Source organism: Hippocampus bargibanti, linkage group LG14, assembly GCF_051943395.1.
Source record: "Hippocampus bargibanti isolate YZ-2025 linkage group LG14, ASM5194339v1, whole genome shotgun sequence".
Lineage (NCBI taxonomy): Eukaryota > Metazoa > Chordata > Actinopteri > Syngnathiformes > Syngnathidae > Hippocampus > Hippocampus bargibanti.
Window position 1 is genome coordinate 14,331,627 of NC_142747.1, and position 27,178 is coordinate 14,358,804.

The 27,178-nt window shown below is 40.7% G+C and overlaps 2 protein-coding genes across 4 annotated transcripts; both read right to left on the reverse strand.

Annotated features, from left to right (window-relative positions):
* Window positions 1-326: 326 nt before the first annotated feature.
* Window positions 327-6,260, reverse strand: tlcd5a (TLC domain containing 5a). 3 transcript variants are annotated; one of them, XM_089014226.1, is made up of 3 exons: window positions 6,128-6,260; window positions 4,227-4,424; window positions 327-2,523 (listed from the first exon to the last, which is right to left on the reverse strand). In XM_089014226.1, the coding sequence occupies exons 2-3, from the start codon at window positions 4,414-4,416 to the stop codon at window positions 1,997-1,999; spliced, it is 717 nt and encodes a 238-aa protein (XP_088870352.1). In that variant the 5' UTR covers window positions 4,417-4,424; window positions 6,128-6,260; the 3' UTR covers window positions 327-1,996. The 3 variants fall into 3 exon arrangements, with proteins under 3 accessions (XP_088870352.1, XP_088870351.1, XP_088870350.1); XM_089014225.1 differs by having other exon boundaries at window positions 6,101-6,236; XM_089014224.1 differs by lacking the exon at window positions 6,128-6,260 and having other exon boundaries at window positions 4,227-4,736.
* A 702-nt stretch (window positions 6,261-6,962) lies between these two features.
* On the reverse strand, window positions 6,963-27,097 carry oafa (OAF homolog a (Drosophila)). The gene is made up of 4 exons (XM_089014223.1): window positions 26,570-27,097; window positions 11,089-11,223; window positions 10,825-11,005; window positions 6,963-8,211 (listed from the first exon to the last, which is right to left on the reverse strand). The coding sequence occupies exons 1-4, from the start codon at window positions 26,780-26,782 to the stop codon at window positions 7,940-7,942; spliced, it is 801 nt and encodes a 266-aa protein (XP_088870349.1). The 5' UTR covers window positions 26,783-27,097; the 3' UTR covers window positions 6,963-7,939.
* Between the last annotated feature and the right edge of the window lie 81 nt (window positions 27,098-27,178).

A 27,178-nucleotide genomic window follows, 5' to 3' on the forward strand; every position in this document is an offset into this window, starting at 1 on the left:
ATTTTTGGGTTGCCCATCTGTCATTTATTTCAGAGGTCCCCAACCCCTGGTTGGCGGTGCGTGGGTCATTTGGTACCGGGCGCACAGTAATAATAAATAATTTACACAATTTCTGTTTTATTTATCTACGTCCGAACTATGTTTTATTTTGAAAAATGATGAAAATACAAAATGGATTCACGTTTATTATCGTATTTAAAAGAAAGAAAAAAAAAACAGTTTCCATGTCTGTCGTGTCATTTTATTTTGTTGTATTTATCCGCCGATCCGTGAAAATATTGTCTGACATTGAAACGGTGCGTGGCGCAAAAAAAAGTTGGGGACAACTGATTCATTTGATTAAAAGTCTGATGTGGAGTAAAGCTCCCTCCCGCAGTCAATGGCGTCATGAAACGGTTTCATTCTGTATAAATAATAACAGTACAGGCCTGGACGAGGGAACGCGTCACTCGTCGGAACATTTTATTAAACTGCATCTCCATCTAGTGGACAACAACGACACCGCGGGCCTCCTGAGCAAAACAAACATGCCACTGATTGTGACGTTCGTTCGTTCATTCAAACAATCAAAAATTATAACACAGTCCTAAATGCAAGGCACAAATCAGCGATACTTTTTTGCTTACTCCTTATATACACTCATAACTATGTCACAATTAAATCTTAAGTATTGTTTTGCCAAACAGAAAACATGTAATTGCCAAAAAAGAATAAAAAAAAACAAGAAGACACGACAAAACTCGGGAAAAGCTTCGAAGAATGACTTACAATAGAATAAACAAGTAAAAATCGTTTGACATTTCTCCCCGAGTAAGGCTTCAACATTTGTTTATGCACACACACAACACACACACTCAATTTTAGGTATGACTCATTCGGGTTGAGATGATTACAAAGTGTAAACAAACAGTGACTTCTTTTTTGTGACGCTTTTAGCTGTGTTCATTTTACCGTACTTGTTTTTACTGCCGAGTTGCAACTTGCTTTAATTTAGCCATCCGTCTATTTTCCATGGCGCTTATCCTCAGTCGGATCCCAAGTAAGCTGCAGGCAACCCCAGCTGAATTTCTGATAAAAGGGTAGGACCTCCCTATGACTGGTCACTAACTCTTATTCAACTAAAAGCTACTCATTAGCCAGTGTACTGATGTCATATGGCACAGGTGTCAATCAACAGTCCACTATCCTGTATTTTTTAATGTTTCCCTCCTCCAACACATCTGGTTCAAATCATCAGGATCGTTCTCAGGCTCCTGAAGAATTTGCGGGTGAACTGATTATTTCAATCAGGTGCACTGGAGCAGTGGGGTCGGTGGGTGCATGAAAAACATGCAGGATATTGGCTTTTGAGGAGCGGCGATTGTCCTTGGATACTTTGGTTGAACTTTTCTCCTGAATAATGAAGCTGGTAATAATGACTCATTTCAAAATTGTGGCTGTTTCACACACACACACACACACACACACACACACACACACACACGCACGCACGCACACACACACACACACACACACACACACACACACACACACACACACACACACACACACACACACACACACACACACACAAGCCGCTGTGTTTGGAGACTTTTTTTTCAATGGCTGTGACCACATCTGTTAGTTCTTTAGTTTCCAGCCACAGAAGCCCCCTTTACGCTAATTTTCCTGTTTTTTCACCAATTCCATTGAATTTATCAGCACTGTAGTGGTGAGTACTTTGGTCTCACAATGCAGAGGTGGAAGGATCAATCCCCCTACATTCCAAAAACTTGCATGGCAGATTAATGGAACGCTTTAAAATGTACCTTGGGGTCAATATTCGTCGATATGCGCCTCACGACTGACTGGCAACCAGTTCATTGGGTACCCCGTCGACTGCGTAAAGACAACTGGGATGGACTCCAGCATACCCCGTGAAATTTGTGAGGAGAAAGCGGTTCAGAAAATGGATGGATGGATGGATGGATATTGAATTGGACTCTGTGGTCAGAATTCAGTCTGTCTTTCTTTCGGGACCATTCGCGGCTTCTCGTCTTTCCCTCTGCTGCTTGCGCCAACTTTTGCTCTTACGGATGGCAAAGCGAACGATGTCAACCATGAACACCCAGGATAGTACGTACATGGCCACGCCCCCGCACTTGATGAAGAATCTCGGCCTCGGCGAGATCAGCTCACAGTACAGCATTGTGCCTCCCACAAAGATCCGCATCAGCACAAAGAGCAGCACGAACAGCGCGTCCACAGTGTGCGCCAGGGGTGTGCCGGAGTGTCCCGTCTGCTTGAGGAACCAGCGCGTCTGCAGCAACGGATTGGTAATTTCGCTGCCGAAGAGGACGGCGCAGCCCTCGATGCCAGACTCGCCCAACCAGAGAGTGAGCATGATTCCCAGGATGCTCATGGTGTGGTGGGCCAACATGACGGCTCCCTCAGTGCGGAAGTAGACGCACCAGGCCATGTCAAAGACGAAGTAGCCCAGGCTCAACAACATGGCACTTATCTGCAGTGGTGTGTTCTTTGTACCTTTTACACACAAACACAAGTTTCTACATTTGTAAATTACATACAAAGGTTCACTGTTCTACACCATAAATGACTAATTTGTGAAATTTAAGGCACAAATCCAAGTAGCCCAGGTTGTACTCATCTCATGCATAAAGTCACCTGTGATTGCCCTCCACTTATCAGCAACCCTGATGGTGATAAGCAATGTAGAAAATGGACAAATCTTCTTTTCCTTTTGTATTTTCCCTTCAAAGGGTATCACTGTCCTCCATCTTCAGAGGTTTGATTCGCATGTTTGTTTTGGCCAAGCTTTTACGTCGGATGCCCTTCCTGACACAACCATTCTGTATTTATCTGTGCTTGGGACCGGCACAAGAAGCTTATGTCCTCTTGTGGCTACAGAACAAGCAACTCTATGAATTTAATAAAGATGAAGATGCTCAGTAAAAGGCTCCCAAACACAAAATGGTCATCGGCACAGCAACATGAAAGTGTTAAAACCATAAACACACAAAGATGTCCTCAGTTCCAATAATGAGAAAACCATGTATTTTATTTTTGCTGCTGTGAAAGGTAAATTTCTCCATTGTAAAACGAACAAAGGCTCATCTAATCTAATCTAACCCACAATGGCCGGAGGAGGAGGAAATGGTTTTGTTGTTGTTGTTTGTTGATTTTCTGTTGAATTAATTTTCAAGACAGACTTTCGAGATAAAATGGACATCATTAAGAAAGGTTGAACGCTCAGAAGCTAGCAAAAATAGCAAATAATATAGCCATTTTATGAGGTTATCATGAAACCACATGTCCATAGTAAAAAATTGAACAGTTTAATGACAGTAGTTCTTAAATTTCTTCAAGACACAAGTTGTTTCCTGGCCAATGGTACCCTCTAGTGGACGTGTAGTAATATCACACCACATTCGCAGCTGAATGATTCAGACGTCGCACTACTGAAGGTCAAGGACTGACATGCACGGTCCGCCACTGATTTAGATTAGATTCTGTGGTAATCATTGCCGATGAGTTCTGATTTAAAATGAAACTTCTTTTTATTATATGTGCATAATATAAATGACATGCACGGGAGCAATTGTGCATATGTAATAATGGGATGAAGGAATAATAATAATAATAATAATAATAATAATAATAATAATAATAATAATAATAATAATAATACATTTAATTACTAAGCGCCTTTCAAAACTCTCAATTTGCAGTCACAGGATAAGAACTCTTTTTGTGTGCGGGTGAGCAGCGGCAGCCATTCGCGCCAGCGTTCACTCTACCCGGAAGTAACAATCATATATTAACACGGTTTTCACAATCAAAACAGCCCTCTGATGGAAACCATAATGTGGTTTGACACCCATGTGAATGACTCCAGTTATAACTTTGGAACAAATGATTTCTATTTCCTTTATTCCAGTTGGTAAATAGATGAAATGCAGACCAGTGTAAAGGAATGTGTACATTTACATTCCCACTATAGCATACGTGCAAAGGTGAAATAGTGTTTTTAGATTGTGCAGGTGTACATTTACAAGTGTCAGGTTCGTTGTCAATGGTTTGGTTAGTTTTACAACATATATTAAAAAAATATGCTTCTGTATTTTAGTATGAGTCATAGCAGCGGCGTAGAGAAGGTTACTTTTCAGGTGGTTCCTGATGAATAAATTTTGAGAACCACTGATTAACAATAACAATTGACATTCTACCTGGATATGTGAAGGGCCACGGTCCATCCACGTAGCCAATGTAGGCAGTGATGCTGACAGCAAGGATGCCATGCAACAGGGTGACGAGGCGACAATTCCACTCAGAGCTGCGGCGGCAATTGACGCGACAGAGGGTGAAGTAGGCAGAAACCCAACCGGCGATACTCAGGAGGGTTCCGAGCACGACCATGTTCTCCTCTGAAGACAACAACAGCATCTTATTGAATGAGATCGCTTATAGTCCAAGCACTGTGATATTCTTTCGACAACAATTAGCCCTTGCTTGTGCAAGAATAGCACTACGGTCGACCCCTTGAGGGTCTTGTGGGGTGAGGGGGACGTTCCCTTGTTGGCTGTGACGTTTGTACCATGCAACTAGACAGGCAGTCCTTGCCCTATGGGCGGAGAAATCTGCACTTGAGCAATAAAATTAGTTGAGAGATGACTAGGCCTTAAGACGTTCGCTTCTTGAACAAATCATGTCAACACATTTGGAAATGTATGTTCTAGGTAAGAATCACATTGTAACTCCCAATTACAGTTGCAAAATAAAAGGGAAGCAGAAAGTTGGAAACTTTCTATGGGAATTGAAGTGAATTAATATTACATGACAGAAATGAAATACAGGCGTGTAACTAGGAAACTTTTATGCATATAGGTTTCATCACGGTTTTGAGGACATTTGAGGTGGCAGATTGTCATGATTGAGCTGTAACTTAGACATACGAACTCATGCATGAAGTGCAATTTTGGATTGGATGTACCTTAATTCGTCTCACAGTGGATAATTTTACATTTCACATTTCACACATTTGTCACCTGTACTCGTTGATGTAGAACAGAGGTGCAATGAGGTGTAGTATGAAAAACTGTACAAACTGTTGACATGTGGTGTACTTAGTATAAAGAAAAATGCGATGGTGTGTCTACAAGTTCCCGATGATCATAAAAATGACAATAACCCTTATGAAAATGATCGACGTGTGTTTTTTACGCCTATAATTAATTATTTGACATCACTTTTACTACCCCAAAAGCGAACAAACGGCATACAGTACATTTGTGTTTCATGTGGATGTTAAAACAACACAATGAATGGGATGCTGCCCAGCGAGCCAGAGCAAGCTAACATGCTCATCGCCCCCCTTACCCCCATTTTCATCCATCGGAAGGTGGTTAAAAACAAAACTATTATTACCTCAATGGCACACATGTGGACGACGTCACTTCTGATATTTAGCGTCCAATTGAAATATGTTTTAATACAAATAAATATACGTTAGATTGAAGTAGATGCTATCTATTGTTCTCCATCAGCTCTCCGTCATCAGGACCTCTTGGCGTCTCGTTTCCCCATCTCGCGTTAAAACGCTCACCAGTTAAATGACTCCATGAGCAAATGGGCGCATCTGTTATCCTTAATTGCAATTGGCATAATTTCACTTATCCCTTATTTTTAGCAATCTTACACGAGTGTCTTTTAACACGCCATCTTCCGATAAATGGATGTTTTTCTTTTTGTTCGACGGTGACATCTAGAGGTCAGACCGAGGAAACGAACAAGGACATTATATATCAATTCAGACATGAATACGCGGATGGATACGTGTGCAGTATAGTTAAATACAGTAATTGAAGTGATGGGGTCAAATAATTGATTGACAATACTTAATAAATGATGCAAAGTTGATCAACGTGTATCAAAAACGGCAATAAAAATGAATTAAAGACTGTAAAAGGTAACTTCTATCCTAATATTAGTTTGCATCTTCAACAGGTACTCCAGCTACCCCGTACATACCAAAAGCATGCATGTTAGGTTCACGAAAGACTAAAATATCCATAGATGTGAACGTCAGTTAATGATTGTTTACCTTTACCTGTGCCTTTGTGTACCTCACCTCTCACTCGAAAACAGCTGGGGTATGCTCCAAATATTCCTTAAAATGGATGAGGAAACAAGCACTCGAGAAAAAAAATATGATTGTAAAACATATCCAATGCACACTTCCGGGTCGAAAAACAGAATACAGAATATGAACGTCAGTTAAATAAAATGTTATATTTAGATATTAAAATGAATCAGCTGACGACTGCTGCTTTTTTTTTCATTAAAAAAAAGAGGATAAAATTGCACACATACAGAGAAAGTGTATTGGCCATATGACCCGAAAAAGGAAATTAACAATGTAAGGACAATAAAACCTTTGACACAGTGCTGGTAAAACATATATCTTGAATGGAACACAGGCTAACTGCGGCATTTCCTCCTCCCATCGCTTGTCCATGTTCTATCAACAATTATTTCACTGGGGGAAATACATTTTACAATTTGACTTATGTAATATTAGCAAATCGTATTTGCATGTTTGACTAGTGATGCCTGGCTACAGACCAAAGGAGCATGCGCACTGTTGCAACGCAGTCTGATGAGAGCCTCAGAGAGCCACACATGTCAATTGCCTTCTCCCCCCAACCAACACAGCCGTCCTAATAAAGAACTCTAACCAGAAGTTGTATCACTTACCGAACCCGCTTACACAAAGCAACACAACTTATGCTTGATGTATCAGAATTGTGATGCAGATGATACTGTTGTCAGTTATTTGTTTCTGCTTACGATGCGGTCTAATTGGATTTTGAAGTTGCATGATATAGGCTTGACAGACACACACATACATTGCAAAGGCAGACATTTTGAGGCAGATGATCAGAGGAAAAGGCCACCAGTACAAATGTTTTGGTCCCATAAGTTTACTCAGTTTACATTCTTGGTGAGCACAGATTTGAGTTGTTACACCGCTAAGACAAAGTAAACATGAGCGTGTTAAAAATGACCATATGGTGGCAGTATAGGTACTTATAAGGCCACGTTGCAGTTAATGAGGCGTGTGAGTGCCGATGTAGAGTAAATAAACCGTCCTTCTGAAGACTCTTTTCACCCACATAAATATTCCCCCTTTTTTTAGACCACATTTGCTTTGACTTTGGCACATTTTGGCACACGCTTATATTCAGGTTGAGGCATGAGCTCCATGATGATGGTTTCAAGTGGTCAAGTGAAGCTTGTCCTATAAAGATTGGAAAAACAAAAGAAGCACATATGGAGGCCTTCCAGATGAGTTTGAATATTTATGGCCGTTTAAGGATCTTGTGTTGTTTAAGACGTTGCTGTGAGGCAGAAGAGAAGCGAAAATGTCATTATTGATATTTAAAAACAAAAACAATGGCAGTCCAGGAAAGTCCATATTTAAACAAAATAAATAATCCAGCGTTGGGAAGTGGTCCCCACCCCGCACTCCCCCAAAACCTGTAACGTCATAGTATGACAAATTCTAGATAAATTAACGGTTACGAACATAACAAACATTAACTTATTCTAACAAAACGTAATTGTTTGTATTGTGTGTGCTTAATACCCCTGTCCCCGGACCAAAAAAATCCACTCCAAAACCAAAGTTTCGGAAACCATGACTGCTGAGAATTGTTCTTTCACAGACTTTGATGAAGGCACATCACCATCCAAATTTTCCTTCGGTGATGATGTTTTTTTGGCAGGTTTGTCATCCATGGCGACAATAGTCTTCCTCCAAATTGAAGGCAAAAATGACTAGCGCTGAGTGATTTTTTTCCCACCCTTCTCCCCCCCCCCCCCCAAAAAAAAGGCCTCTTTCCAGCATCAACATCTGGAACTGTCCACAGCTACACCTGATCTAGGTCTCGTCCCAGAGGCATAGCTGTTTTTGCGAGACATAATACGTAAAGTGGTAGCCCTTGCTGCAACTCTTGATGCCACATTTGTAGGTGGAACCCTTGCCCATGCTGTCGCGGCTCCGGCAGTATTTGAGCAGGCACGGGTACCACTCTAGGCGGAGGCCGTACGAGCACAAGCACGGCTGCCATATGTCTTTGGTGGCGTGACAGGTCTGGAATTGGGGCACCTCGGATGTATGGGGCAGCGCCTCAAACATGGAGCCATCCACACCTGTAAACAACACATTTCCAGTTAAGGAAGATTACCATTCATTTTAATGGATTGCCTAAAACATGGTCTTGAATCAGAATCAGAATCATCTTTATTGCCAAGTACGTAGAACACACAAGGAAGTTGTTTCTTTAAACTGGAAAGTCAATAATGGCAAATTAATACTTAAAATGTATATCGATTTACTGGTGATTAGAATAGAAACTGTAGACCATTTAACCTGTGGTAATGCTACCCCGAAAGTCAATACTGTAATGCAGAGGTTTCCAAATACGTCGATCGGATACACATGATCTGCATCAAAAGGAATGTATTCGTGGTCAGCAGTCTGCAATTGCCTCTCGTGATAAAATACATTGCGATATATCTTCATTTATTATTATTCAGATTGAAATTTTGTTCATGTACAATTCACCGATTGCACTGGCAAAAAAAGGTGAAGTAGAAGCACCGAGAGATGCATTAAAAGCATAGAAGGATAATTTCTACACTCAATACGCTGTAAAGTGAATCCCATGTCTCTGCATCAGGTAGGTAGTGCTTTCTTTTTCACAAACTCTATTTTGATAATGTTTGAAGTGAAATCATATTGTGTCAAACTGAGTGCATTCATGTATTGTATGACATATTTTATTAAGTGTGGTCGGTCTTGAGAAGAAAAGGTTCGGACTAGCCCAAAAGTAGCTCCAACAAAGAGGGAAGATGGAGAAGCTTTATCATGCAAAGAAGATGCATCTACAGATAATGGTGGATCACCATGACCATCTGCAATAGTCTCCCTCATTATCATGTGGCTGATAAGGGACTACAATGCTGCTTTCATGCACATTCTTATCACACTGACACCATTTAGATTTTACTGTGCCGATGCAGGGACAAGCATCTACTAGCAAAAGTTTTCATGTGGCATCACATGTCTGTAAATTAGGGTCAAGTGATTTTGGAGAAAAAAAATCATTCAATACAGTGATTGCACTTTTCTACACCAGGCCCTTTTCTCGTGTTTTCTTCATCAACAGAGGCAATATAAAATATATGATTTTGGTCTTACAGGTCTTATAGGTCAGCTTGTGCTAAAATGATGGCAAACAAACCACGAATTGTTGTGAAAGACACATTTATTTATCAATTTGGATTGTTGTAGTTGTTAACTTACTCAACACTGACTTTGAGTCTTAAAGGACAACCGACACATTTTTTTTGTTTCCTAACTGACATCAGAAAAACCTTTTGTAGCATCTAAAATACCCAAAACACGCTGGCTGATATTTTTAGTCAAATGAAAATCACAAATAAAAATGACTTAAAGTCTCCCAAAACTACTTCAAAGTGATCTGAGAAAGTTTCATTTTCAAAGGTCCCGCCCCCTTGTTCATGACATCACGCCAAAACGTCTTGCCTTGCTCGAGAATCAAAACAATGGCTTCATATTCGGAGAAGATGCTTTCTTGTTCCTCATGCAGTTATGAATGATTCAAATAGTTCTGAAGAGGAAAGCATAAATGTTTGCAATTGATTAAAGACATTCCTCTGGGTCATTTTGAGGTGTCAGAATGGATGTGTAGCACCCAGAACATGCAGAAGATGGCGCCCAAGCTCCATTGGAAATGGGCTGATTTGTCTGCTGGGAATTTGTGTCAGCGAATATCAAATAGTTGTCCTGGTGCAACACACAACAATTCACCATCACGTTATTTATGTGTTTTCCTTCCAATTTTGCCATCAACATGGATCAACACGAAGTTTTCAGACCAAACAAAGTACCCAAAATGCATTGTGTGTTGCTTTCTCGGTCAGGGGCGTTCCTGTCGTGACGTGACGTCAGGAATCAGAATCAGAATCAGAATCATCTTTATTGCCAAGTATGTAGGACACACAAGGAATTTGTTTCCGGTAGAACACGCTGCACTAGTATCGTTGTCAAAAAAACTGCTAAGTGGCACTATACAGTTCCATTTTGGCTACTGTTGAAAGAGTTCAAAGAGTTAATGGCTTGGAATCGTCACTAACTCAAAAACAAGACTTCCTGAATATTCAGCGCAAGTCTTAAAACGTAAAATATAGCTATATGCGGTGGAATATTTGTAATATACGCTCAATAGAAGTCATTTGAAGTGACTTTACAAATTATGGACACAACTTGTCCGGAGGCGTCTGTTTTCCTTTAAGCATTCATTCTGACAACTTTACCAAACTGAACATAAGTCAGTCGTACTGCAGAGCTCAACATGTCCCCCCTTTTTAACTAGTCAATTTAACTTTGTTTTATTTCCAAATAGCATGCTTGGAATTTAAAAATTGTATTCTGTCAAACTGCAATGTCGATTCGAATTTGGTGAATTGTTCAGCCTTGTTGAAGGGTAAATAATAAGCACGTTCTCCTTCCAATGTGAAATAAGGATGCTTATTTAGAATGTAAACATACTCAAATAGAAAAAGATAAGCCTGGGAGTCACGTCATGTCAGAGTTAAGAGGAGAGACGAGTCTCTGAGATAGGAAGTGGAGAAGATAGTGTTATAATCATAAAGAAAGTGTGAAAACAGAACATAATGAAGACATTCCATGGATAACAAGAAAGTCGCAAAGTGAACGAAACAAAATCAACACCTGACCTTTGTCTAGCCAGTGCTTGACATCAGCCTCCGTAGTGTAGATAGCCTCATGGGCCTCTTTGCACATGTTGTGGATGTGGCCGCTCAGCTGCCAGGCCCGGCTCCCGTTGACAGATGCGCTCATGGTCAGCTGTTCCAGGCCGCGACGCTCTTCTGCCAAGCGAATGGCATGCGGATTTTTCTAAGATCATATGTATGTATGCACACACAATAAATCAGCAAAAAATGGATGTTGTGATTTTTTATTTTGGTGCCACGTGGTACCTGTCTGAGGCGAGCCATAGACTCGCTGGGGATGATCTCATTGCGGCCGAGACGGGAGATGAAGCACAGAGCCTGGTACTGGTTCTCTCCTCTTTCTAGCTCTCCCAGGATTAGGGATCGGAATATCTTCAATTCCTGCCAAGAGAATACAGAGATGAGCAATGTGGACTTTTCCATTTCGGATTGTGGGTTTCAACAGAGTTTCACAACGACATGACTCAGTATGGAGCAGTCATATTCGTATATTTTTTAAAAGTATGTCTTTTTTCAGAAGTATTGCTCACTATCTAATGTTTGTTGTTGCAGTTCTTTGTCAGGATTGAGCGTTTGCAACCAAAAATATATAGTCATGATCCTCCTCTGTGAAGCACGAAGTCAATGCAGTGATGAAAAAAGCGATAGACAGATAGGAATGGTCCAAATAATGTCTGGATTTCTCTCCTTTTGTAAATCATAAAAACAGGCAAGCTTGGAAATGGGGAGAGTGGAGAATCCACATGGGGAAGAAAGGAAACTTTGTTGCCATTGGCACGTACGTGCAAGATTTGGCGCCAAAGCAAAGACCATAAAGAATTCTGTGAGAGTGCATGCGAAGGCTGATGGGAAGCTCCAGTTAGTACAGGGACCTGTCCTCCCATTCATCTGACATTACCCCCTATTTCCCTCCTCCCTTCTCTTCCAGCCAGACAGACAGACTGTCCCGAAACACTCCTCCTCCGCTTTTCACACTCGCATATGAAGCAAACAAGCTGTAGAGGAGGAGCTTTTAGTTGTGAAAGCAGGAGGGACAAATAAACATCCCCCCTGATAACCCTAATGAGCCGCACTCCCACTTCCTGCATGCAGAACAACAATGCAAAGCCCCCCCAGAAGCATTTTTAGCGCTCTTGCTTTGCATTTGCCTCATTCAGTGAAGCATTTTTGTGTCTAAAAGGTACACGATAAAAGCAAACATCATCATGGCACTATTTGACCTTTTAAAAGCAAATTGCTGAGCAAATATTGATTTAGGTGGTTCATGCGACGTGAATTTCATAAGTCTCTGTGACAAAAAGGGAAGGAAACCATGGGAAGTTAAAACACTCTTATCATATTACGTTACATCTATGTGCGTGTGTGAAAGGGATATAAAAATAAACACATTTAACGTCCATACACCGAGCAACTGGTTCAATGTCAGTCGAAATATAAATACATAATATAAATGGATAGGGGTTATTATTATTTTTCCCTTAACTCATTCACTGCCAGACGTGCAAAAATGTGTCCACTCCAGTGCCAGGGTTTTTGTCATTTTCACTCAAATTTCAGGGCCCACACATTTTTGGACGACATAAACATTCAATGCAGCATTAGAAACCTTCGACTCTTGACTTTCATCAGAAAAAGAGAGTTCATTCCGAAATTATTTTGGTCTGGAGTAATATGAGGTACATGTGGGGCCGGGTGTACAAAAGGAAAATGCCGCCCCTTGTGGGAGGGAAAAACATTGCCAGAGGTCTGACCAGCGCTTTATCGGCACCTCCACCACCCTGCAAGAAAAAAAAACAAAACCCAAACAAATTCAGGAACGGCGCTCCACGCCATTAAAATTGATTCGGGAATGACAGTGAATGAGTTAAATTGCTTGAGTTAGAATGAAAACATTCCGCTACACACCATCACAATAGAAATGTAGCGTAAAAACAGTGCACAGTGGAATCTGTTAAATTCTTTCAATTTATGACGCTCACCGAAGAAAGTAAAGTTAAAAAAATAAATAAAGAGCTTTCTTCATTAATTTAAAAAATCTGTACTTTGACTGACTACCGAAGAGTTCAGGCCCGAAGTTAGCTTGGATAGCGTACGAAGAGCAAAGTGTTTAAAAAAATTGGCTGAAATAGGATGCCAAAAAGACAGACATACATTTATGACATACAGACATTGATGCTCTATTTCCCTTCTAATTCAGGAGCAATACGGTTTCAGGACCTCCCATATTGTACACACACACACATACGCCGACACTAAAAATGTGAGTGTGCATAGTCATGAAAGAAAAAACGAAACGGGGCGGCGTTCATGTCAGCCACATGGATGTGCCCCCCAGGCCTCTTTGGTTAATTACAGAGGAAAGAGTAGCGGTACCAACTGTGTGTGTTTGTAACGTTGCTGAAGTCAAATGACTACATTTTGCACACAATCTCCCATGTTGCAATGAGTCTACATGAATGATTGTCTACTTCCATGCTCCACTATTTGGATTTTGGCCAAAGGACGAAAGAATAGGCTGCTACTAGGCAACTTTTTCTAACTACTCTAACAACGGCGACATTCAAAATGAGCAGTTTAACCTTTTCCAACAGGAATTAATGATGCTAGATGAAACAGCAAAAGAATATAAAACAAAATTCAGTGGCTTAAGACACAGGTGTCAAAGTCAAGGCCCGGGGGCCAGATCTGGCCAATCATCATTTTATTCGGCCCACGAAAGTAAATCAAGCATGTCAAGTTCCATAATGCTTGCTAAAGGCTGAACCAAAATGTCAAATTGTCATATGTAAAACTCAATAACAGTCAGTAGTCTTGACTACGGATACTCATTCATCAATTTGTTGTGCGCGGGATATGTAGCGTATTTTCCGGTGTATAAGGCGCACCAGAGTATAAGGCGCACCCCCAATGAATGGTGTACATATTTTCAAACCTTTTACATATATAAGGCACATCGGACGATAAGGCGAACATTCAATGAATGAAAAAAAAAATCCAAATATAATAAATATATAAAAATACAAACAAAGTTTTCCAAATATAAGGTGCTACAGTAGAGGCTGGGTTTACACAATACTACAGGAGTAAATGAAGTCGATTTACTGATTACAGTAGTTGTGAGAACTGTTGTGGCTCAATATTACTTCATATATATAAGGTGCACCTGCGTATAAGGCTCAGGGTCATCTTTTGAAGAAAACAAGGCTTTTGGGTGCGCTTTACACACCAAAAAATACGGGAATATGTGAGTGGAGGGGGTGAAACATTCTATAGGCCTCCCCAAATTTAAAACAGCCCTCGAAAGGACACGGTAACTCCAATGTGGCCCACGGCAAACCATTAGTTTGACACCCTTGGTTTAAGAGATTCTGTCAGGGATACACACCCACTATCCCTGTGAGGGTAGTGGGTAGGGTAAATTGATGGATATATATATAATATGCAACATTGTCGTCCATTTAATGTACCGTATTTTCTGGAACATAAGGTGCACCTTGAACAACTGACATATGTCATGACAAGTGTTGTTCTGTTATATTTATAGTATTGTTGTTATATACTTTGCAACAATGGCTTTTTTTTGCGCTTAGTCATCTTGTGTTTCAAGTTGTGAAAAATGGGGTTGGCAACTTTTCAGAGTTGTCTGCCCTGGTGTCCGGTAACTTTTTGTCATGTGTTTCAGACACTGATAATATCATGAAAAAAGTAGGCTGAGAATGATCTGTGCAGTGCAACCATGAATGTAGAATTCACCACGAATGGATTCAGAGTTTATACATTTTGCTCACCAATACAGTATCTCGCTTCTTGATCTCAACAACGTTAAAGATTAACCTGTCACTGTTGGAGAATAACAATAAAAAGAAGATGAATAGTGTAGCCATAGGCTTTCCCCCAGCAGAGAGCTACAAATGTCAGCACGGCTGTAAATATGCGAAACAATGAGAGATTCCTCAGAGTTGCTTCCTCACACCCAAGAACTTTGCAGTCAAACCATCACTGGCCAGCAGCCAAACACAGGCGGGCATTCATACAAACCACACGAGTGACCTTTAAAACATTGCTGGTTACCTTTGGTGGGCCAGATTATTTAAGAGTTGCACAAAAAGCCTATTCAGAGACTCAAAGGGTGCCATTTACGAGGAATATTCTCAGCCACTGTAATCGTAACCCAGCACGCCCTACTCTTGTCAAAATGAATAATTCAATGTAACATCAATGTTTTAGCTCACACTTTTAACAAGGACGATCGTTTAAAATATAAACATGCACAAACACGTACACGCTCAATCATAAACATCGGACCAGGAGCTGAGAAAAACGTTCACCTATAAAGTTCTCAGATGCTTAAAGTTTAGCTCATGATAAAGCTGCTGGATGGTCCCTCGGGAGTCCTGATCTCAAAATCTGGAAAATGGGACAGCTTTGTAGCTGACTGACCATGCCTGGAATGTTTATTTGAATCATGTGTTCAATAACTGAATAATTAAAAAAAAAAGACCCAGATGCTCTACTGGAGAGCAGCTGTAGTACATCTGGAGTAGGAGTACAGACCTCCGCCAAGGCCAAAAACAAAACAAAACATCTGTCTGACTCAGTTTGACTCCAGCCAATCTTTTGGATGTGTTGATGCCTCACTTAAGTCCAATGCAGGCAGACGATTACAAGTTCAAATTGTCAATTTCATCCAGATCTGCAAAAAAAAAAACTTTGCACCTTTTGCCTGTTACATGGCTCAGGAAGAACGAGTGATAAAAGTGGGTACCAGGTACTATTTCTGACACCTGGTCTGCCAGGTTTCCAAGTGGACACCAAAAGTTGATGCGAAGCAGTTTAAGTCATTTATTGAAAAACAAAGACACAACATGTCCCTTTTTGTGCCTTTGCACTTTTGCACCAAGCCATCGTTTACTTGTCAACCTCAGTGACCCTTGAATCAAATGCGCCTTCTTACAACAGTGAATGGCCACATTGTAAGAAGCAAACGCAGGAGATCCTCATTCTCACATTAAATGGGGTCTTTGAAATGTCTTACCATATTAGAAAAACTGACTTATATAAATACTGCATATCATGAGCTCCTTATCTGAAATCAACAGTCTCAAACTTGGGTCGTATACTGGACAGCGACTTAAAACGTGACCGACAAACTGTTGCTGTTGTTAAATCCAGCTTCTTTCATTTTAGGCAGCTGGTAAAATAAAACCTATGCTTTCTCATGAGCACTTTGAATCAGTAATTCATGCCTTTGTCACATATTGGCTCGATTACTGTACTGCGCTTTACTTTGGAGTCAGCCAATCCTCCATGAAGTGTCTCCAGTTGGTCCAGAATGCTGCTGCTCGGCTCTTGACTGGTACTCGTAAGAGGGGTCACATAACTCCTACTCTGGCATCCTTTCACTGGCTCCCTAGACATTTTAGACTTCTTTTCAAGATCTTATTTGTCTTAAATTCCTTAAATGGCCTCGCTCCTCCTTACCTCTCCAAGCTAATCCACCACAACACACGTTGCCGGTGCCTCAGGTCTGCTGACCAGACATTATTAGATATGCAAAAAACTAAACGGAGGCTCAGAGTGGATCGAGACTTTTTTGTTGCTGGTCCCACCCTTTGGAATGAGCTGCCACTGAACATTTTGCAAGCCACCTCACTGCCCATCTTTGAAACCGCCTCAAAACTCACTTGCACTCTTTGGCATTTGATTGAGCATGATTAAGAATTGCTCTTAGTTTTACTCCCTGGTGCTTTCTACTATCTTTGTGACTGCTTTATTTCCTGTATATGATAGTTGTCCATGTTAAGCGTTTTTTACAGCTTCAGCTGTTGTTAAAGCGCTATATACATCAATATGTATCGTATGTATTGTATTTGGGGGGGCGACAGACCTCCAACAATGCTTTAAACACGATCTCACCCATTTCAAACTACAACCTAAGTAATTGAATGCTTCGGGATCATAACGTCTTCTAGTTGCTCCCTTCTGGGCTTCTGTTTGGAGAAACTGACACGATCAAATGTTTATCCAAGACCCCCATGTCCCAACTAAATGTCTCAGTTTGCCCTTTTAAAACAACACGCAGCTTTAAGATGTTTGGTGATGGGGGGAGGATGTTTGCTTTGGTGGCCCACGAGGGCGGTCTTAAACGAGAACTCAGGTGCAAGGCAGGGATTAAAGATCGTGTCGGGAAACAAAAGGAGGTGAAGTGGGACACAAAAGAAGCGGGAGAAAAGGCTCCCTGCTGGAAATGCTTGACTTGAAGCTAATTACAGAGGCTCTGACGGCAGGAATGTGCAGTCACATTTGGGCTGGGTCACACCTGACTGTCCAAAGAGCAAAGCAATTGGAAAGCACTGGAAGTGGATGACATGTAAAAAAAACATACAGAACAAGAGAGGCCCTATGGCTCTTCTATTATGTCAACAATGGGAAGTAACCTTTATTAAAAAAAAGACATTCTTGCCACGCAGAATGCAATTGTGTCACCAGCAGATTGGTTTGTGGGAAAACTTTGCATTCGGGAAATGAGACAGCTCGTAGGAAAGGAAATGAAGTAGCAAGATAAGGATTAAACAAGGGAGATGGTTGTTGTCCCACACAGCCTCCGACTGGCGTCCTGCTGCTTTCATATCCTGTTGCAACACACTTGAATAGATAACCGTTACAACAATAAAGAGCCTGTTTTATTTGACGGTACGTTTCCTAAATGTATTCCAAATGTCTTTCAATGACCTACATTTATGCATTTCTGCCATTATTCAATGATGCTCTCCCCACCATGCCGCTGAGACAGGTTACACCCAAACAAGACATCAATAAGGCAAATCTCAGCATTGCACAGAGATGACTGGTACAGGTTATAGCAATTTTTGTTGTTGCCAACTGATTATAACGCTTGTTAGGAGCCATGTTGAGTTCCTGTGGTTATCGAGTGGCAAAGGGGGAGCTGAAACAGGTGTAAGAAAACTAATCTTTCTCCAAAGCTTTTTTTCTCCTTTATACACAGCATGACAGAGGGACATCTGGTCTGAAGAATAAAGACATAACTCGGGACCATGACGCGAGGGGGTTGGGGGAGCACAGGGCCGAGCAATGTCTTTTTTGCCACTTTCTTCCATTTGGCACAAAGGCATGTGAAAGGAGGATGGACCGCTTTGATTTATGTTTTCATATTAAATTCAGATATGGTTCAGAATCTATCAAAAAAGTCCCCGAGGAACCATCACGATGCCTCACATCATTCCAAGTCGTTTTGACATGTTTGTGGATTTTAAAAGGCGGATGCAAAGCATTTCTTTCTCCTTAAAGAACTAAAACACAACGGCAAATATTTTAATTAAGATGAAAAATATTTGTCCTACAATGGAGATGTTTGCAGTTTACAGCAGGAAAAGTTGAAAGGATGAATGTAGAAAAACAAAACGTATTTGCATGCACAAAATCAAGTAGAAAATGAACTGTACATATTACAGAATAAAAAATATCATATAAAATACAGGATGTAAGTTATAAGCATTTAGTCACCTGCAAAGTTGGTTGTGCTATTTAAAATTTGAACATCAAACAAAATTCATTAACTCATTTGATGAATAAATAATCTAATGAATTAAGAGAAATACAGAAAGGAATCCATTCCAGGTATCAAACTTAATTGGATTGGATTTACCTTTATTAGTCTCGCAGTGGAGAAATTTACATTTCACAGCAGGAAAGTTATGAAAAGGAACATGAAAGGAAAGAAAGAAGTTGAAAAAAGAAATAATACATGAGCTGCAGCTCAAAAGGCAGCAACTCTCGCGGTGCCATCTTGAAGTCAAAACAAAAAAAACTAAATTATAAATAATATGACAACACAAAGACACAGAGTCATTCATTCTTAAGCACTTAATAAACTGTACATGCAATTTTCTGGAAGATTTAACTTTCAGACATGTATAAGTGGATGACAAAATGAATGAATGTGCCATATGATAGTTAGTTAGGACCGATTAATATTTATGTCCCAAATGTATATTTTTTCCCCCCACTTTGAATAATCAGCCAATTGTAAAAAGAAGCCAACCACAATTGGTAAACATAAATAAAGACTGGTAAAAAATGTAATCTGTGTACATCACAGCAAGTCTGTCAGCAGATTGCCAGCTTGCGAACAACAAGTTGATGCTGGGTCTTGCACGTGTTTATTTTGGTCAGTTTCTAACTTGATGGAATTTTGAGATGACACGGTAATAATTTGTGTTGAAGTCCAGGATGCCTTTTGATTGAACAAAGCCTGGATTTGATCTCAAGAACGACTTCACACATCCATAAATATAATGAGTCACTCAGGGTTTTAATAACAACATCAAGGTGAATGTGACACGGAAGTGATGGAATCAACACTTAACTTGCTTGTTACAAAAGAAGTTTAAAAAAGGCTCAGCATGTGACAAAGAGCAAGAGTGTTTCAACATTTAGTCAGAGCCAAATTGTGGTGAAGTGAAAGTCATGCATGGGAAAAAGGCTGAAGCTATGACAGCACGAGGAAAAAATAAAGGAATGCAATGAGCAGCAATAAAGTTAAGAGTGAAAAAAAAAAGACAATAAATGAGAGTCACAAGACGGCCGAGCTCAAAGACTTAAGATGGGACAGCAGCCAAAACTGTGTCAAAGATTATCAAGAAGCCAATCTAATTCCCTGCAGCACTTAATTTCCCCAGGCACATCGTGTCCTTTATGGCGCATTATTCCCAATTTATTGTTGGAGCAAAATGGGCGTCTCCATAATGCTTTCAACACAATTAGGGTAGAAAAGAAAGCTAACCTACACTTGAGGAACATTTCACTTTTGTTGCTGTTGCTAAATCTAAATTCCTATTGTGAAACATTGAACATGATCAGTGCCTTTATCAGTGCCATGATCATGCCTATTGCATGCTTGGCTGACTGCACCTTTTCCTCAAATATTGTACGAAAACACATATGTGTTCGTTTAATATGGCATATCCTTCTCTCACACACATGTCTTCATATGAAGTCTTGCACAATCATGCCACATCTTATTTTTCTGACGTGACCGACGTCTCCGGACAAGTTGTGTCCATAATTTGTAAAATGGCTTCAAATGACTTCTACTGAGCGTATTTTAATAAGATTCCACCGCATATAGCTATATTTTACGTTTTAATGATGTCGGAAATTCTGTATGTAAATGTTTGTAATCATCCTTTCCGAAGTGCCACCAAGACCAACTTTCTGCTTTGAAAATGAAATGTTATTCAATTTTTTTTTTACAATTTCAAGAGTATCCTTTTGTGTGCAAATGTGTGTCCACTCCAGTCCCAAGGTTTTTGTCATTTTCACTCAAATTGCAGGACCACACAATATTGAGTTTTAGGACTACATAAAGATTCAGTACAGCGTAAGAGACCTTATCTATTATCTTCTTTATCCGGAAAAAAAAGAGTTAATTCATGTCAGGTAATTGAACACCTAAAAAATACTGTCTGTAAGAAAAGAACCTGTTGTAAATTAGATATCAAGTAAATAAAGTAAGTAAAGAAGTCGAAGATGGCGCCCAAGTAGGCAGCCGTCAGCAAGTGCTCTCATGAGCCTTGCTTTTTGTTGTTGTTTTTGTGTTGTTTTGTGTTTTCTTTTGTCACTTTGTGTTGTTGGGCGTCGTCTGGAATGGATATGGATTGTTTTTCAGCATTTTTGACCATGACATTAATCAAGGAGGAGACTGTGCTGAGTGGTTGCGCCTTTTCGACAGCATGAATATGGCAGTACTGTTTTTGAATGAGAGGAATGTCGGTGCCATTCGACTGCCATCGCTGGACACCAAAGGGGCCATTGTGTTTTTTTTTGCGCCTGTAATCACCAGCATCTTCACAGTCCCGCTTTGTTCAGCGGAAATGTTGGTGCTGTTGGACAGTCTGCGGCTGGATGGATTCATGGCTTGAGGAGCCCGTGATAAGAAGAAAGGAACGTCAGCGCAGAGCGCCGATGCGTCTGTGGAACTGTTGCGACTTGGAATTGAAGCAGATTTATGTGGGACAGGAGATGTGAGACAATCTCTTCGTCAATGGATGCTACAGCTGCGTGTCTGCTGTCAACATTTAGCTTGTAGTCGACGTGCACGTTCCACCATGATGTCCCTGATCCACTGGTGGAAAGACGCTTTGATACTCTCCTCTTTCATCTAGAACTGCTTCATGTCATCACAAAGAGGGTACAGCAAGTCCTAATGAATGACTCTCTGTGTTGTCATATTATTTATTTAGTTTTTTTTGTTCTTTTCACTTCAAGACGGCGCCGCGAGAGTGGCTGCCTTTCCAGCAGCTCATGTATTTCTTTTTTCTACTTTCATTCCTTTCATCACTTTCCCGCTGTGAAATGTAAATTTCTCCACTGTGAGACTAATAAAGGCAAATCCAATCCAATCCAAGTAGACAGGATGAATTTAACACAACTAATTATCATGTTGAGCGCCTTTCCGTCAAACCCCTGTGACGGACTCAATCGAACCCAGGATAAGAACCACTGCTATAGAGGAAAACAAAAGTAAAAACAAAAGGTATGTCTAGCATTTCAATTTTATGTAACTCACTTTGCAATTACCGTCCTCAACTTTGTCGAGGGTTAAAATGGCAACATCCGCCTGTGCTGAACAGTAAACATCTGGTTTAAAGTTACGAGTGAGTTCAGTGTAAACAGAGGGTGATTAAGCGCTGCGGTCCGAGAGCTTATCAGCAATCTTCCAAAGGTTTACCAAACACTCAAAACGGTGAGCTCAACGGTGACGCCAATGCCACATGTGCACATGCATTTGTGGGAGAAAAGACGCTAAAACTTGTGTATTAGGAGGTCCGATCAGTTGCAATAGTATACTTTACCTATGCTAAAAACCCAAATTCAAGCAAGCTGTGAAGTTTGGCTCAGATATGTGCAGTAACTAACACCAAAAAATGTGTAACGCTACTCCAAACCATTGTAGACCATCACTGAAAAAAAACTATTAAATTTCCATAATAACTTTTTGTACATGGAATTGATATTTGGGTTGATTTCGTAATTCGATTTCTGATACATTCTGAATAACCTGTTTACATGACAGTTACTCCAACATCTTTTCCAAGCTGTCCGCCTAACGTACGAATGTACAGAAGCTTCCCAACTTACGAATGAGATACGTTCCGAAGGGTTGTTCGTAAGGTGAATTCGTTCATAAGGTGCTTCAGTGTTATATTTGGTATGGAATGTATGCTTGAGGTTGATATAAGTACAGTAAAGTCTCGTTATATCGATATCGGATATATCGATAGTCCCGGTTATATCGATACTATTTCTATGCACGCACGGAGAAAATTACATGCAAACAGGGTCGGATATATCGATAGTCCCGGTTATATCGATATTTTTTCGGACTCCCTTGAATATCGATATAACGAGACTTTACTGTATGTTTAAAGGACAACCGACGCCTCCGGATATGTTGTGTCCGTAATTTGTAAAATCACTTCAAATGACTTCTACTGAGCGTATTTTACAAAGATTCCACCGCATATAGCTATATTTTACATTTTAAGACTTGCGCTGAATATTCCGTAAGTCGTGTTTTTGAGTTGGTGACGAGTACTAACGTCACGTCACGGAAGGAACACCCCTGACCGAGAAAGGACATACTGTCACACTCAATGCATTTTGCAGTACTTAGTTTGGTCTGAAAAGTTCGTGTTGATCCGTGTTTATGGCGAAATTAGAAGCAAGGCGAATCGTTGTGTGTTGCACCAAGACTACCAATTGCGGTAACACCATACATAAGTTGACACAAATTCCCAGCAGACAAATCAGCCCATTTCCAACAGAGCTTGGGCACCATCTTGTGCATTTTTTGGGTGCTACATTGGAGTCCAGACAGCTCGAATTGATACGGAAGAACGTATTTAATTGAGGGCAAACATTTATGCTTTCCTCTTCAGAACTATTTGAATCATATCCATAACTGGATGAGTAGCAAGAATGCATCTTCTCTGAATCTGAACTCTCTGAACTCATTGTGTAAATTCTGGAGCAAGGCAAGACGTCCTGGCGTGACATCACAAACTGGGGGCGGGACTTTCTGAAAATCCCCAATTTGTAGCTCATTTTCTTGCAGTTTTAGCGCACTTTAAGTCATTTTTATTGGTGTTTTGCATTTGACTAAAAATATCAGCCTGCGTGTTTTAGGTATTTTAGATGCTATAAAACGTTTTTCTGATGTCAGTTAGGAAACAAAAAAGTGGTGTTGGCTTGTATAAGTAACCTCTTTTGGTTAGTACTGAAAAACAAACATTTAATAAAATACAGTAAAGTCTCGTTATATCGATATTCAAGGGAGTCCGAAAAATATCGATATAACCGGGACTATCGATATATCCGACCCTGCGCGCATGTAATTTTCTCCGTGCGTGCATAGAAATAGTATCGATATAACCGGGACTATCGATATATCCGATATCGATATAACGAGACTTTACTGTATATGCTTTATAAAGATATGTACATATACAACTGGAGAGAATACTACATGTTACTACAAACATGTTCGTATGTACCGTTGTTCGTAACTCGAATGTTCGTAAGTAGGGGAGCGTTTGTATATGCATTTGTGCAACTGTTTAAAAACTGTGTCATTTTCTCTTTAGAGACAGAAAATCTAAGGATTTAAGCTACGCATGCATGGAATTACTTTATGGACTACAAAGACTCAAAATTTCTTTCGGATAGATAGGTCAGCATTTGCCTTTTGTACAGCCAACACTATTTCAAGCTCAGATAACTCCAGACCCACATAACTTTGGGATTATTATTTTTTCTGATGAAAGAAGAGAGTCTAAGATTCCTTATGCTGTATTGAATATTTATGTAGTCAGAAAGCTCAATATTCTGTGAGTCCTGCAATTTGAGTGAAAATGACAAAACCCCTGGCACGGGAGTGGACACATTTTTGTACATCGTCTGGCAGTGAATGAGTTTAATGGGCACGGTTACACTCCCTTTTAAAAGCCAAATGTAAATTATGTGTCCACTTTTAAGATTGTTTGAAAAAAAAAATCTAATGAGGTCAGCTCAAATGAAACCGTCGACTGGCAATACATACCTGACGCAACTACCAAGTGAGATCAGCGTTTATTGCTCCAAATTGCACCCTGGTGAATAAAACGCATGTGGCGCGCGGTGCAGACGTGGCTTTGTAATGTTTTTCCAAGCAACACCCATATAATTTTTCAGAAATGTCGCCAAAGAGGAAACTAATCAGTCCAATCAAATTTCACATAAACCTGATAACAAGGTAAAAAAGCTGACTTTTTACTCTTGCTTTAAATGCAAATTGCCTATTGTGGCCAAAGTGTTGTGCGTAATGCGCAAAGTGTTTAATATCACTGTTAAAACGCTGTTCTTCCCACGCACTCTGAAGATTCAAGGCAGCTGGAAGTGACAGCTCATCCAACTTTCCATAAATCTTGGAGATAGTGCAAGCAGAGATGAATATAAAACATATGGAGGGGAACGGGAACAGGAAGACGAGTTTAAAAAAAAGATAAAATAGTGGGGGGGGGGGGGGGGGGGGTTGACCTTGGACTGGATCAGATAAAGCAGCGGAATACTACAGTAATTTAAGAGGGTCGATGTAAAATAAACAAAACCAGACATGTGTGTAGATGGGTGGGGGTGGGGGGCACATGAAAAAGGGGTCCCCCCGCTGAACACCCCGACGATGCCTCTCAGCTCAAAAGTTCAGACGATGTCCCTTTATTGTGGAGAACGGAGAGAGGGATTGGGAGGGGGGGTCACCAATTATCAGGGCGATGGCCTCTTCTCCCCGCTCTCCTAAACTGCAAATTAGCCGTTTTGGTTAGCCAAGCAGACGCGCTGGATCAAAAAGGTCAGACATGCCCACTTAATCCTGGTAAATTCTCCCTTTTCACATCTCTCCAGGCTTGTCAGCTTCTGTGGGGCAGCAACCAATCACATGCACCACACGCCCATAACCACACACTCCCCGCATGCTCTGAACTTGTAGCTTCCTCAATTGACATGTCTCCCAGTAGTCATTTTCCACAGTAAAACACAACGTCATGTTTCCAAATTTGATTGTTGCTCAGGGAAAGAGACTTTGAGAAAAAAAAACGATAAATTTGGTCTCCGGTCACAAGGCTTGGATCAGAGTTGAATGTTCAAAAAGGGTAAGAGCAATCCCAAATCTAAGTAAGTGCAGCCTGCTTTGACATCTCTCAGAGAAAAAAGATAAACGAAACTCAGTTGTGCTTAACTTCAGGGGGTTGGGGGTTCTGAGGGGGGGTTGTATTTTTTCCACACTGTAGCCTAAGGATAGGCAATCAGCTTCTCAAAAGAGGCCATTGTGGTCGAACCCCAAGACAACTGTCACCATGCTGTGGTCACTGCTCAGAAACAAAAAATAAATAAAAAAGTTAAATATTATACCCTTAGCCTGCTACTCTAAAATGGTTTCTGTCTTGGTACCAGTCATTTTTACAACTTGGCGACATACTGTACATACAGTATGTCGCATTTGGAGCCTGGAAAACATAGTTACAATAAGGAGGCTTCTATTTTGATGAACAAGAGTGGACAATTACTTCTAGTTATGGAGGCTAAACGTCGGTGGTCAGCTAAAATATCTGAAGCCATTGTGGAGTCTTCATAAACAAGCAGTTCATGAAAACTCTGAACGTGAATGAACACATATGGGTCATTGGGGTGGGATCCTGCCTTGGCATTTTTATAACCCTGGAAATATTCTGCTGGAGGAGTCCAGTGATTACATAGGCAAACAAATGAGCTTCAATTACAATGTTTTGGGACTGGGAAATGGTCTAAATAGGAGTTAGCAAGCGCAATCAGGAAATTACATTTTGAATCGCCAATGGAGCATTTTGGTGTGGACTTGAAATGTTCTATCAGTGCAAGTTTGGATTTTCTCTAATCCACTTCCCCCAAAGTCAGGGTTCTTCAGGTCAAATGACATTTTTTAATTAACTATAGGTGTGAATGTGAAGAGTTGTTTGACTCTCCGATGATCATAGTTAACCAGCAGTCTAAACACAAACCCGCTCATCATCTAGTACACTCAGACTTCTATTTTTTGATGGTCTGAACATTGGCAGGCTTTAATATGAGCTGTAAAATAAAGTGCAGTGATAGTGATCGACTAACCAGAGGTTAGGAGGTGCGATCCCCGGCCATGATGACTGAGACGTAACTCATGCACTTTGATACAAAGAAACCGATTTTCTTCACTTGACCCTTTTACAGTTAGAAAACACACATTTACCTCCCCTTTCAGAATGTTCTCTGTTTAGTCCATTTTGAGTTTTAACATATTTCCAATGTTGTCATTCATCCTTTTACACACCAACCTTAAGTTGGAAAGCCTCCTCGGATCCAACAGCAGCGGCTGGCATAAAACCACAGTCAAACTCTCTTTTTGAGCAATTGAGGCAAAATTAAACACATGTTGGTGGTATGAGTACTATTTGTGGTGGTTTTTGGAATGTGCATAGGTCAAATTTGCCATCTGTCTGGAAAATGGCGTGCCCTTTTGTAGAAGATTCTTTTTCACAGTGAACGTTAATCAAATCACACCAAAGTCAAATGATCTTACTCTTCAAAAAAACTAACATCAAAGTCATCTCAGTAAAATGAAGAAAAGCTTTTATTCGAAGGGGAAATCCGTTCATCTCACCTGTTTAAAGTCGACCATCAAGGTGATGAGGGTGCCGTCTCCTTGCTTGAACTCCACCGAGATGGAATCTTTCTCACTGTCCGCCTCCAGAACCTCTTCGGTCACCAACCCGTCGGTGAGCCGGACACGAACCCTCAGCTCGGATCCAAGTCCCAACGCGCAGACAAGTAACGGGAATAGCAGCAGAACCTTATTAATCGCGCTAGCACACATCCCCGAAAACGCAGAAGCGAACCCAAAGCGAGGAACATTCGAATGTGTGCGTTCATATCTAAAATCTGCTCCTCACATCACGTTTGAAACGGCGCTCAATCACAGCGCTTCACTTGTGGCGACTTTCCCCTTTTTCTTGTCCATTGAGAGGCTTTCGGTTCCGATATAATGGGTTCATCGGTCCAATGGTAACACGGTGCATTTAAATCTCTGCTCACATAAGCCAACTTTTAAACGCGTGAAATCGAGCGGCGTCGTCACTTCCGAGCTCCACACTGCAAACTTTTACCGTGTGTATGAGTGTGGTAGTGTTGGTAGTAAACTCTTAAAGCCACACGCACACACACACACACACGTTTACGCTTAGCCCCCCCCCCCCCCCCCCCCCCACACACA